The sequence below is a fragment of the Orbicella faveolata genome, unplaced genomic scaffold (assembly GCF_042242905.1).
Source record: "Orbicella faveolata isolate gen_17 unplaced genomic scaffold, um_ofav_v1 contig_27, whole genome shotgun sequence".
NCBI lineage: Eukaryota > Metazoa > Cnidaria > Anthozoa > Scleractinia > Merulinidae > Orbicella > Orbicella faveolata.
In genome coordinates this window covers 5,124,554-5,138,076 of record NW_028301555.1, presented here as the reverse complement: position 1 = coordinate 5,138,076, position 13,523 = coordinate 5,124,554, and the positions used below count along the sequence as shown (strand labels likewise).

General features: G+C 40.4%; 1 protein-coding gene and 1 pseudogene across 1 annotated transcript; both read left to right on the top strand.

Moving 5' to 3' along the window:
- The first annotated feature begins 412 nt into the window (after positions 1–412).
- LOC110067310 (E3 ubiquitin-protein ligase TRIM45-like) lies at positions 413–3,173 on the top strand. The gene has a single exon (XM_020774623.2). It carries the CDS (start codon positions 464–466, stop codon positions 2,669–2,671), a length of 2,208 nt encoding a protein of 735 aa, XP_020630282.2. The 5' UTR covers positions 413–463; the 3' UTR covers positions 2,672–3,173.
- A 3,021-nt stretch (positions 3,174–6,194) lies between these two features.
- On the top strand, positions 6,195–10,573 carry LOC149107273 (tripartite motif-containing protein 2-like; annotated as a pseudogene).
- Positions 10,574–13,523: the final 2,950 nt, after the last annotated feature.

The window sequence follows — 13,523 nt, the reverse complement described above, 5'->3', positions numbered from 1 at the left end:
CGAGACGTTCGAATTCTCCCAACCCTCCTCGTGTTTAGATTAGGCTATCTAACCACGGAGAAAAAGCTCGAACCTTAGATTGGCCACCATGTTGTTCGCTTTTTCCCTTTTTACAACCGCTTCATGACACATCGTATTAAAAGTAACAACATTTTTTGGGGCAAGGTTTGTCTGTTTGTTTTCTTTAATTTTGGGTAGATTGTGCGGTAAATGAAAACTACGACAAACATTTCCGATTTATTAATTACTTAGAGCCTCTTTACTGACCCCTGGCTGCATATCATCGATGCAAATCGCTCAAAAGGCCACCTAAGAATACTCTCAGACGTCAATAATTTCATGGCATTTGATTGCCTCCAAGCAGACAGTTATAACGTTAATTAATTCGGTTTTCTCGGAATCTAAAATAAAACCTTAATGCAGTTCTATTTCGCAAGCTTCACTAAACAAGCGACGCCTAGCGATGGAGTCCCTTTTGAAAGACCTCAAGAAACATCTTGAATGCTCCATTTGTCTCGATACCTACAACCAACCCAAAACTATATCATGTCTACACACATTTTGCTGTCAGTGTTTGGAGAATCATGCAAGAGCCAGCCACAGACAAGGAAAGTTCCGTTGTCCAGACTGCCAAGCGCAAATCGATCTGCCCGAAGGAAATCGTTTCCAAAGCTTGCCGGGCAGTTTTTTTCACAATAGTTTGTTGAGTCTCCTTACCGTTCGACGGAGTGGCGACGGAAGTAACATGGCTTGTTCCCAATGTAGGAAAAACAACTCTCAGATGTACTATTGCTTTGACTGTGGACGGTTTATGTGCCCAGACTGTTACAACGCACACGAAATGTTACTTGCATCTTTCGAAGGACACAAAGTCACGTCAGTGAAGGAGTTTAAAGCAAAAGATTACGAAGCCTTGCTGAAGCGACAACCATTTTGCTCGCAGCAGTTCCACGAGAAAGAAATCACGAGATTTTTCTGTATTTCGTGCCAAGCTTGTGTTTGCCAAATTTGCATCGTCACGGATCACCGAAATCACAACATCGTTTTACTCGACAAAGCAGCTCATGACGAGAAACCCAACATCATGTCTGGCGCTCAAATGATCAACGAAAGGGTGAGTGAGCTTTGTGAACTGATACGACAATTTGAAGAAAAGGCTTCTAAGTTGGAAAACAATGTCGCAACCGCTAAACGCGAAGTCTCGCAAGCTGCTGGGCAGATGATCGAAGTGATTCGAGAGCGCGAGCGTGAGGCCATTATATCACTCGAGACAACACGCGTGACGAGACTTGAGAGAATTAACTCCGCCATCCAGGAAGCTCAGTCTCTGCTCAAACAAATGAAACAAGCGGTTGAGTTTGCTAAAAATCTGACAGAAAGAAGCTCAAGCTCAGATATCATGAGGAACAAGGAAACTTTGAAACAGCGATTTGAAGTGTTGCGTGAAATTGAAGTTCCAAAACATGATGAGACCTCATTCGTCATATTTACCGCTGCTTCTACAAAGAATTTGAAATTAGGTTTTATCGAGACAATCCCAAAGGCAGACGCGAAGCGATCAACGCTTGAAGGACTGAAGCAAACTCTTCAGGCTGGTGTAGAAGCAGTGTTTGCGTTATGCCCCCAAACATCTGAAGGGAAAATGATTGACCAGCCTGACCTGAAAGCTCAAGTTGACGTTCTGATTGAACCCGCTAAAGATGTTACAAATGTGACTGTTAGCGTGAAAGAGGACGGTAATCTTCAGCTGAAATTTACTCCCAAAGTACCGGGCGCCTACAGCATTGAAGTGAAGATTAATGGTGATAAGCTTCCAACCTGTCCTTTTACTGTGCAGGTGAAAGAACGTGAACTTGTTGTCGTTGGCGAGTTGGACTCAAAATTCTTTCCAGGAGACGAACCTGAATGGCTGTTTAGAATCGCCGTTAACTCAGAAGGCAAGATAGTTGTGACGGATGAGTGTGGCCACTGTGTTTATGAGTTCAACAGAGATGGTAACTGTTTAAGAAAACGTGGCAGTGAAGGAGCAAATCCTGGAGAATTTAGCTTAGCAGCTGGCGTTTCCTATGTAAACGACAACGAGATTCTAATTGCAGATCAAGGGAATCATAGAATACAACACCTAAATATCCTTACAGGAACTGTTGTGAAAAGCTTTGGAAAGTATGGTGCAGGAAAAGGAGAGTTTGAGGATCCAGTTGACGTTTGTTTAGACGATAAAGGACGCATTGTTGTAACCGAGTGGGGCAATCATAGGATACAAGTGTTGTCACAAGAAGGAAAAACTATTTCGATATTTGGAGACAGTGGCCCAGAGAAACTCAACGGTCCAAAACGCTGCATTCCTTACAAAAACGTGTTTCTCGTAACTGATGGCGGCAATCACTGCATTAAAGTTTTCCATCAGTCAGGAACTTTCTTGTACAAGTTTGGAAAAAAAGGGAATCAAGACGGACGATTTGAATGGCCGTGTGATATGTTTCTACGCAGCTCCAATAATCTTCTTGTATGTGATTATGGCAATAACCGAGTTCAGCAGTTTTCTTTAGACGGTCGCTTCACAGGCAAAACTATCACTGATTTACCAGGTCCTACTGGAATAGCAACAGCGCCAGATGGACGTATTCTCGTGACTAGCGCCACAACTAACAAAGTATACATATTGAAGTAGTTGTTTCAATAATCAGTAGTTGTCAGTTTGTACCGTGGGAACCTATGTTGGAATGCACGGTCTCTCTGACGTCATGCTCATGTAGCGTTTTTCGAAATTACCATGTGAACTGATCTAGTCAAGTATTATGATGGAAAGACTTTAACATTTCAAAGACGAAATTGTAAGGGGAGCATGTCTTAAAGATGTCTCGTTTTCAGTGTAGTGTTTTAAAGAAGCTTAACACTTTTCTAACATTCGAGGAGGTTTAGCTAGGAGCAAAAACCCAGCCATAATCATGTTTTCCCGGGGGAGGTGGGGAAGGGGGAAAATGTGCACTGCTCTGGATGAGCAGATGGGAAATACACAAAGTTGGTGAGAAGATCTGAACTTTCAAAACATAGGAAAAATCAAAACCAGAGTTGCCCTCATCAATTTGGTTAGTCTAGACGTAGAATAACGCTACAAATTAGGGTTACATGTAATACTGTTTTCAAATATTGATTTGCTTTATAACCCATTATACTTGGTACATTTTGGCTTTGTTTTTGTGAACCCTGGGGTACTCTGAAAACTCAAATCTTTACTCTCTGCCTTTACCCTACACTAGAGCTTGATCAGCTTGATTTTGCAACCCATTATAACGGTATTATAAGGCACCAAAAGCCCCTAATCGTAGTCCAATATACGCTAACTAATATCTTACAAAGTCACTTACGGCTTTCAATTTCTATTGTAGTACCCCCGGGTAAAGAACCCTGTTCTAGAGTAAATTATATATACACAAGCCACTTTCCCGGTAAATTATAAGCCAGTTATGAGCCAAGTGACTAGCGGGAGAGCTCAGAAAGTGTGTGTGTGTGTGGGGGGGGGGGGGGGGGGGGAGGGGGATACAACTGTAAAAAGGGACGGGGTTGCTCGTCGGAAATTTTGAAAAGAACCCCGTAAGAGGAACCAAGATCCTGTTTTGCGGGCGTGTCTTGAAATGCGTTACGTACCAATTCTACAACAACACATTTTCGCCCGTCATTTGTTTCGGTTCAGTACCCTAAAAACTGCTTTAGAAGCTCTCGCTGTGGACCATCTGAGACTGAACTCCCTAAGATGAACGAAAACCGCTTTTTCAACACCTAAAAGGTACAATGAGCACCCCCGTCATTTTTATATGGGAGTTCCCGTTCCGGGGTACCGACCTTGTGTTGTAAAGCACGGTCTCTATGACGTCATGTTTATATGGGAGTTCCCGCTCCGGGGTACCGACCCTGTGTTGTAAAGCACGGTCTCTATGACGTCATGTTTATATGGGATTATGCACAAATTACGATGTGAACTAATCTAGTCAAGTATTATGCTGTACAGAATTTACATTGAAAAGTTGAAATCGTGTAGTAAGCGTGTCTAAGAGATGTATAGTTTTCTGTGTAGTGTTTCAAGGAAACCTTACACTTTTGTAAAAGACGAGAGAGTTTGGGAGATATTGATTTGACTCGCATGCTTTATACCACATTATGTATTTCTACATTCCGCGGGCTTTATTTCTGTAAGAATCTTTTTCATAATAGCGTTGAGGCCTAATTAAGTTAAGCCTCATTTTAAAATCATTACATACTAAGAACACACCCCAGGCTGAAAGTTACTAGAGGAGAGCTATTTTGTAACCTGTGTGTGAAAAAACAGTATTGTTAAAGTATGTTAAAATTATGACTTCAAGCTACTGCAGTCTGTACAGTTAGCTACAGAGTGAAAATTGACAAAATAGTCTTTTTGCCTTGTTTGAACATATTAAAACAATGAGCTTGTGTTATTGCATGGAGTTCATAGTACAACATCTTAGATTGTTCTAAAAACTTTCTAAACCTTAATCGACAGAAAATGGTAACTTATAACTCACTTAACTTAAGTTTTAAATATATTGTAAAAATAAGAACCTTCAGCCGCAGTCTAAATTTAGCATAAATTGCGATCAAGTTCATTGTTTACAAATTCATGGCTTTGAACAGATCGGGCTGAAACGAACTGGTCGAAAGTGTTCCGCTTCCAAATAAAGAAGTTAGTGCTAATTTGAATAAAAGTTTTGGGCTGCAAAAGCTCTATGCATCGCTGTAATTTTGTCTTTGATTTTAAATTCGTAAAGTGGTTAGTGTGTTGTAAGAAACTACTTCAGCACAATTCGTCAAATTTGCATATTTCGGGTTGAATTAATTTGATGCATCAGTTGTGCTCATCAGGATGCGATACGTTCAGAAGTAATTTTCAGTAGAGCTTTTGTCTTATCTTGCACGAAACAGCACCGGAAAAGACTGACTGTACTTGCCGCTTGACTGCATAGCATGGTGTGGTGGGGCGACAGTTAGCTCCACCATCCCATACTTCGTTTTGTTTGCTCTCGCTCCAACTTGCGCGCGGCCCGGTTGCGGAAAAAGCTCCAGCTAGCCAGCGGGAACACTTGCTACGCAGAGTCGAGTACGTTTAGGATGTGATAACCTGCTATTCTAGGTGTAAACTTTCACAAGAGGGAGAGTTGGAGTAGGAATTTGCACTGCTCTGAATGAACAAATGAGAAACGCGCAGACTTGAGAAAAACTGAAATTTTGAGACTTAAGAAACCTCCTTGTTTTTTACGTTTTTCATTATTCTCTGACGTTGTTACTCCATGACATCATCTTTTTATAGTGTTATGCCCAAATTACGATTTGAGCTAATCTAGTAGTTACTAAGGTGGTTAGATCGAGTTTTTGAGTAGCAATACCTAACAACTTAGAGGTCTTTCAGCGACCAGCGACAACTACAATGTTGTAAAGAATTTTAACATAAGATAGCACCGCGAGAGAAAAATCCTTTGTTAAAAACGCTATGAATGCTTCAGGTTATCACAGCTGATTTAGATCCTCAAGGTTACTTCTACTGATTTATTAGCCATTGTTTACAATTAAAAACTGTCGTGAAAATGTATTTCGTACCTCTCCTCAAAGGAGCTACTTCACGGTGTGTGCATCGTGAAAAGTCTCTTCGTTTGTAATCCGTGTCAATCTTCTCCATCCTTAACAATCCTTGTTCCTTTATGGTTTATTATTATTATCTCTTTTGTGTTTTTCTATCTGACTAAAGACTATTTTCAAGTTTCCTTCAAATTAAAGTTAATTTTGTACTTAAGAATGATTTTCGCCTGCGTATATAGTCTGGGCATGAAAAATATAAATTCTTACAAGCAGAGTGTGTATTGGCCAACATTTTACTACCACCTCATCACACTTCGGATTAAAAGTGGCGATATTTTCTAGGGGGAGGGTTTGTCTCTTTGCTTCTTTCTTTTGCGTAGACCGTCTGCGACGTGTATGAAAACGCGACAAGCATTTCCGATTTATCAACTACTTAGAGCCTCTTTACTGACCCCTGGCTTCATATAATTATCGATGCAAACGCTCAAAAGACCAACTAAGGCTTCACTCAGAGGTCAATAATTTTGTGACATTTGATTGGCTCCAAGCAGACAGTTATGACGTTAATTAATTCGGTTTCTAGGAAAACTAAAAATAAAAGCTTATTGCAGTATCACTGAACAAGCGACGCCTAGCGATGGAGTCCCTTTTGAAAGACCTCAAGAAACATCTTGAATGCTCGATTTGTCTCGAAACCTACAGCAAACCCAAAACCATATCATGTCTACACACATTTTGCTGTCAGTGTTTGGAGAATCATGCAAGAGCCAGCCACAGACAAGCAAAGTTCCGTTGTCCAGAATGTCAAGCCCAAATCGATCTGCCCGAAGGAAATCGTTTCAAAAGTTTACCGAGCAGTTTTTTCCACAACTCATCTCATCACCCTCTCGGTCACACTTTGGATCTTGTTATCACTAGATCAGATGATGACATTGTTTCTAATTTGTCAATTGATTCTCCTTTTGTTATATCTGATCACGCTGCCGTTCATTTTCATCTGATGCTTAAAAAACCAGTGTTGGAAAAGAAGCTTATCACATTTAGAAAACTTCGTTCAATTGACTTTGATAGTTTTGGTTCTGATGTCACGAATTCTAGTCTTTCGAGTCTCTTTTCCACACCGCTTCCGCGCCTTGATGACTTAATCAGTGAGTATAATGGCGTTCTTAGTTCCATACTTGATATCCACGCTCCTGTAAAAACCAAAACAATAACTCTGCGTCCGGCTGCACCTTGGTATTCTGAAGAAATAAACAATTTGAAGAAAGATCGTAGGAGAGTGGAGCGGCGTTGGCGAAGGACCAAACTTCCAGTCGACCGCCAGTTGTTTATTGATCAATGCCGTGTAGTCAACTTTTTTAATTTGTTCTTCCAAGAGAACTTACTACACTAAGCTGATCAGTGATAATCAGACGGACTATAAACTTCTTTCCAAAACAATTGACAGTCTATTACATAGAAAGTGTGATATACCATATCCGCCCTGCAACTCGCCTTCGGATCTCGCAAATAAGTTCGTCGAGTTCTTTTCTGATAAGATCACCAAAATACGGGTCGACTTAGACAATGCAGCTCTCATCATCCATCAAGTTCCTGAAGTTAACCGGGTCTGTCCTTATACGTTTGATGAGTTCAGTTTGGTAGATGTTGACGAAGTCCGCAAATGTGTTGTGAAATTATCTTCCAAGTCATGTGATCTTGATCCTCTTCCTGGCTATGTCACAAGAAATGCTTTGAGCACACTGCTTCCATTTATCACCAAGATTATAAATACTTCGTTGCAATCTGGCCAAATACCCTCTCAATTAAAAGTTGCTAAGCTACGTCCTCTTCTTAAGAAGCCTTCTCTGGATCACACGCAGTTTTCAAATTATCGCCCTGTTTCGAATCTTACTTTTCTCAGCAAAGCAATTGAGAAGTTGGTTCCTAACCAACTGATCTCCTATGTTAACAACAACAACCTGAATGAGCCATTACAGTCTGCCTACAAACAGTATCATAGCACAGAAACGGCTCTCATTCGCGTGCATAATGACATCCTCACAGCAATTGATAAACGTAGAACGGTAATTTTATTACTTTTGGACCTCTCTGCTGCTTTCGATACTGTTGACCATGATATTCTCCTCTTCCGTCTACAACAGCGCTTTGGAGTTACTGGCAAGCCGTTACTATGGTTTAAATCTTATCTGTCCAATCGCATGCAGTATGTCTCTGTTGATGGTGCAGCTTCCTCAGATCATGCTCTTCAATATGGTGTTCCACAAGGATCAGTGTTGGGACCCATTTTGTACGTTCTTTACACTTCACCCCTTTCAGACATTGTAAAAAAATTCAACTTGAGTTATCATTTTTATGCTGACGATTCACAACTTTATCTGTCCTTTCAGCCAACTATACCCAGTGATAAGGATTTAGCTGTGTCCAACATCGAGCGCTGTGTACGTGAGATTGATCACTGGATGTTGATTAATCGTCACAGAAAGCAAGAAACATCGGTGTCATTTTTGACCATCATTTTCGTTTTAATGAACATATTGCAAGTATTTGCAAAACATCTTTTTATCACCTCCGTAATATCAGCAATATAAGGAAGTACCTGTCATCGACCACCACTGAAATACTTGTTCATGCGTTTGTTTCTTCAAAATTGGATAACTGTAATTCTCTACTCTATGGCTTACCAAACTGTCTTTTAAAAAAGTTACAGCACGTCCAGAATGCCGCTGCTCGTCTCATCACCCTCTCTAGAAAACACGAACACATCACACCTATTTTGTTTAATCTCCACTGGCTTCCTGTTAACTATCGTATCATCTTTAAAATTCTACTCATCACGTACAAGGCCCTAAACGATCTGGCACCTTCATACGTTCGTGATCTTCTCACTCCTTACACTCCGTCTCGTCAGCTACGTTCATCTTCTAAAGAACTTCTTTCCATTCCGCACTTCAATTTGAAAACATATGGCGCAAGATCTTTCTCTGTAGCAGCTCCTACACTTTGGAACACTCTTCCGTCTGACATCAAGAACAGCTCCTCAGTGTCCCTTTTTAAACATAAACTAAAAACGTTCCTTTTTAAGAAAGCATTTTTATAACTTTTTAGCGACATTTTTTTATTTTTACTTTATTTGTCTTAAGTGTTTTTAATATTTCTAACTGTAAAGCGTTTTTGAACTTTTAGGATATTGGCGCTATATAAATATTTTATTATTATTTATTATTATTATTACAACAGTTTATTGAGTCTTCTTGCCGTTCTTCCCAATGTAGGAAAAACAACTCCAGATGTACTATTGCTTTGACTGTGGACGGTTTATGTGCCCAGACTGTTACAACGCACACGAAATGCTAAGCGCATTTGGCGCTCAAATGATCAACGAAAGGGTGAGCGAGCTTTGTCAAGTCATTCGACAATTTGAAGAAACGGCTTCTAACTTGGAAAACAATATCGCAACCGCTAAACGCGAAGTCTCGCAAGCTGCTGGGCAGATGATCGAAGTGATTCGAGAGCGCAAGCGTGATGCGATTATATCACTCGAGATAACACGCGTGACGAGACTCGAGAGAATTAACTCCGCCATCCAGGAAGCTCAGTCTCTGCTCAAACAAATGAAGCAAGCAGTTGAGTTTGCTAAAAATCTGACAGAAAGAAGCTCAAGCTCGGATATCATAAGGAACAAGGAAACTTCGAAACAGCGATTTGAAGTATTGCGTGAAATTGAAGTTCCAAAACATGATGAGACCTCATTCGTCAAATTTACCGCTGCTTCTACAAAGAACTTGAAATTAGGTTTTATTGAGACTATCCCAAAGGCAGACGCAAATCCATCAACGCTTGAAGGACTGAAGCAAACTCTTCAGGCTGGTGTAGAAGCAGTGTTTACGTTATGCCCCCAAACATCTGAAGGGACGATGATTAACCAGCCTGACCTGAAAGATCGCGTTGAAGTTCTGATTGAACCCGCTAAAGATGTTACAAATGTGATTCATAGTGAGAAAGAGGACGGTAATCTTCAACTGAAGTTTACTCCAAAAGTACCAGGCGACTGCAGCATTGAAGTGAAGATCAATGGCGAAAAGCTTCCAACCTATCCTTTCACAGTGCAGGTGAAAGAACGTGAACTTGTTGTCGTTGGTGAGGTGGACTTAAAATTCTTTCCAGAAGATGAACCCGAATGGCTGGATAGAATCGCTGTTAACTCAGAAAGCAAGATAGTTGTGACAGATGACTCTGGCCACTGTGTTTACGAGTTCGACAGAGATGGTAACTGTTTAACGAAACGTGGTAGCGAAGGAGCAAATCCCGGACAATTTAGGTGTGCGTCTGGCGTTTCCTATGTAAACAAACAACGAGATTCTAGTTGCAGATCAAGGGAATCATAGAATTCAACACATAAATATTCAGACAGGAACTGTTGTGAAAAGCTTTGGAAAATATGGCACAGGAAAAGGAGAGTTTGAGAATCCAGTTGACGTTTGTTTAGATGATGAAGGACGCATTGTTGTAACCGAGTGCGGCAATCATAGGATACAAGTGTTGTCACAGGAAGGAAAAACTATTTCCATACTTGGAGACAGAGGCTCAGAGAAACTCGACAAACCAGCAAGCTGCATTCCTTACAAAAACATGTTTCTCGTATCTGAAAGAGGCAATAACTGTATTAAGGTTTTCGATCAGTCAGGAACTTTCTTGTACAAGTTTGGAAAACGAGGAAAGCAAGACGGACAATTTGACTGGCCATATGATATGCTTGTAGACAGCTCCAATAATCTTCTTGTATGTGATAGTGACAATAACCGAGTTCAGCAGTTTTCTTTAGACGGTCGCTTCACTGGCAAAACTATCACTCGTTTACCAGGTCCTACTGGAATAGCAACAGCGCCAGATGGACGTGTTCTCGTGACTAGCTATAAAGCTGACAAAGTATACATATTGAAGTAGATGTTTCAATACATAAGATTATATTCAGTTTTTGTCAGTTTGTGCCGACCCTGTGTTGGACTGTACGGTCTCTATGACATCATGTTTATACAGCTTAGGGGCGGATCCAGGATTTTTCTTAGGAGGGGTGCACCACTAAGGAATAGCGTAACTGACTGGTGAGGTAAACAGATTTTATAAGCGAATACGAAAAAAAAAGTCTTCATTTAGGGAGGGGGGAGGGGGGCGGTGCGCACCCCCTGCACCCTCTCCCTAGATCCGCCCCTGAAAGCTTAATACCCAAATTGCCGTGTGAACTAATCTAGTGAAGTATTATGATGGAAAGACTTGATAAGTGAAATGGTGACTTGGACAAAGTGAAATAAATGAAGAAGTGTTCTCAAGTCGAATTACTCAAAAAATAAATTTTCTGAGTTCCCCAAGGGAGGTAGTTTAAGACCTTCCTCGCCATGAGCTCTCCATAGCTCAGCGGTAAGAGCGTCCAACTTCTATTCCGGAAGGTCGTGGGTTCGACTCCCGTCTATTTTGTGAGTAATTCGACTTGAGAACGCTTCTTCATTTATTTGACCTTTACATTTAAAAGACGAAATTGTGTAGCAAGCGTGTCTAAAAGATGTAACGTTTTCACTGTTTCAAAGAAACCTTACACTTTTGTAATAGTCGAGGGGGTTTAGGAGCAATAACCCGGTATTCCAGGGGTAATCATGAAATCACACGGACGTAAGAAAAACTTCAACTACGGTAGGTTATTCTACAATCATGGACAAAAGTTCTTGGGACAAATTTGCACTTTTGGTGCTTTTGCACACACGCCAGACGCGAATACTACTTCACCTGCCTAACCTCGCCCCCCACTCCCCATACAATGTTAAAAACTACTACCTGCAATTTGTTCTGATTTTCAGCATTATATTGGGTGGGGAGGGAGAATATTAGCGCGTTTTTAAAATGGAAGCAGCGCTGTTTTCAAACTTGAGTAGTAAAACACAGATAATTCGTTAAATTGCATGAGACAATCGTGGACAAAAGTCCTTGGGACTTTTGTTCACGATTGTAAATATGAAAAACTGTAAATTAAGATTAATGCTGTTTTCAAATATCTTGACTTGCTTTATAACGCATATCTCCTTGTTAAAGAATCCTTTTTTGTAAGAACATTGACGCTTGAATTAACGTTTAATGTTTTGGAACATAACATGCCAAGAACACAACAGGTTGGGGATTATTATAACAAATATGTGAAAGAAGATCAGAGTACTGATGGACTGTGGTAAAATTAAGGCTTTAGCCTATGCAGTTCAATTATATTAGCAAATGTCTCGAGGGACTTCACAGCCGACATCCGGGCATCGAGGCGTGTGAGAAAAAAACACTGTTGTGGTTAATTCCCGTGTGCATGCGACCTAGTCAATTTATACCTTTTGGAACCTTTTCTTTCAACCCTTGTCCGCCTCTGGATTCTTTTCACCAAATTACAAACGTCGATAATCGGTGGGCTCTGATGTTTTATCTTAGCATTTAGTTTTGTTTGTTGCTGTTATTTTTAGTCGGTTCGTCGCTATGTTAGCAACTTTCGAAACCCCAGCTAGCAGCTTGTAATTTTAGCCATTAATTAATTATTTTCAGAATAAAACGGGGACTTACGTAAAGAACTGACCTCGTCACGTTCCTATCGGCTTTTGGATAAGCTTCACCAAGAACGCCTATTCAGACTTATTTGAAGATATTGAAATAATTGGCTTGTGTCATTGCATGCGGTTCATTATTCAATATCTTGGGTTTTTCTAAAAGCTTTTTTAAAATCTTAAACGATAGGGGACTGAAACTTGTAACAAAAAAAGACTGTAACTTGTAACATTTAAAAGTTGTAAATTTAATGTAAAACAAAGACCCTTCAGCCGCGATCCGAAACGTGGCTAAATTTATGGCTAAATCACAGCCTTGTTTATAAACAGAGCTGACAATCGTGATAGTTCTTTTTTCAAATAGGAAACTTAGCGCCAATTTGAATAAAATCTGTGGGTTGTAAAAGCACCATACCTGTAATTTTGTCTTTGCTTTGAAATTTGTAAAGTGGTGAGTGAGTGTGTTGTATGAAACTACTTGAGCACAGTTCGTCAAATTTGCATATTCCGGGTTAAATTAATTTGATACATTAGCTGTGCTCATCAGGATGCGTAGAATCAAGTTATTTTCAGTATAGCTTTATGTCTTAGTTTGCACGAAACAGCATTGGAAACGGCAGGTATTTTTTGCAGGGCGCAGGGTGCAGGTTGCAGGTTGAAATTTAATTATAACTGGAAAACCACTGGCACTAAAAATAATTAATAACCTACATACTCGTCAGGGGTTCTTACATAAAGTAATTCGCCTCTTTCACATAGTGAAAACGCGATCGATCCACGATAAGTTTCGCGATAAGTACTTATCCATCGACGCGCTGAGACCAGTGAAATCTCTTGAAAGCCATCAGGATGGCCGCTCCACAGATGTTTTCATCGATTCCAGATTTGGCTCGGGTCTTCCCTCAACAACAGAAGATTGCCATCTCAAATGAAGCAAATAAATAAAGAAATGAAATAACAAGATTTTAACCGACGGAATATACTAGCACAAGCTCAGTGTGCTTTCATTTTGGTTCTCACAGCTAAGAAACCAAATTCAGCACGTATTTCAGATGATATTTCAGATGTTTTTTTCAAAACCAATAATTCATTGCAGGCTTAAAATCATTGAAATATACTCTCCTCCCATCGCTTCGGCCGGTTTGGCACTTAGGTGGAAGCCATCTTGCAGAGCGATCGTAAACAGAGTCATGTAACAGTCACGGTAAGTCTACCGCTTGTCCGTTTCTTTTAAGTGCCAGCGGTTTTCCAATTATGATTAAATTTCAACCTGCAACCTGCACCCTGCACCCTGCAAAAAATACCTACCGCATTGGAAAAGACTGACTGTACTTGCCGCTTGACTGCATAGCATGGGGTGGT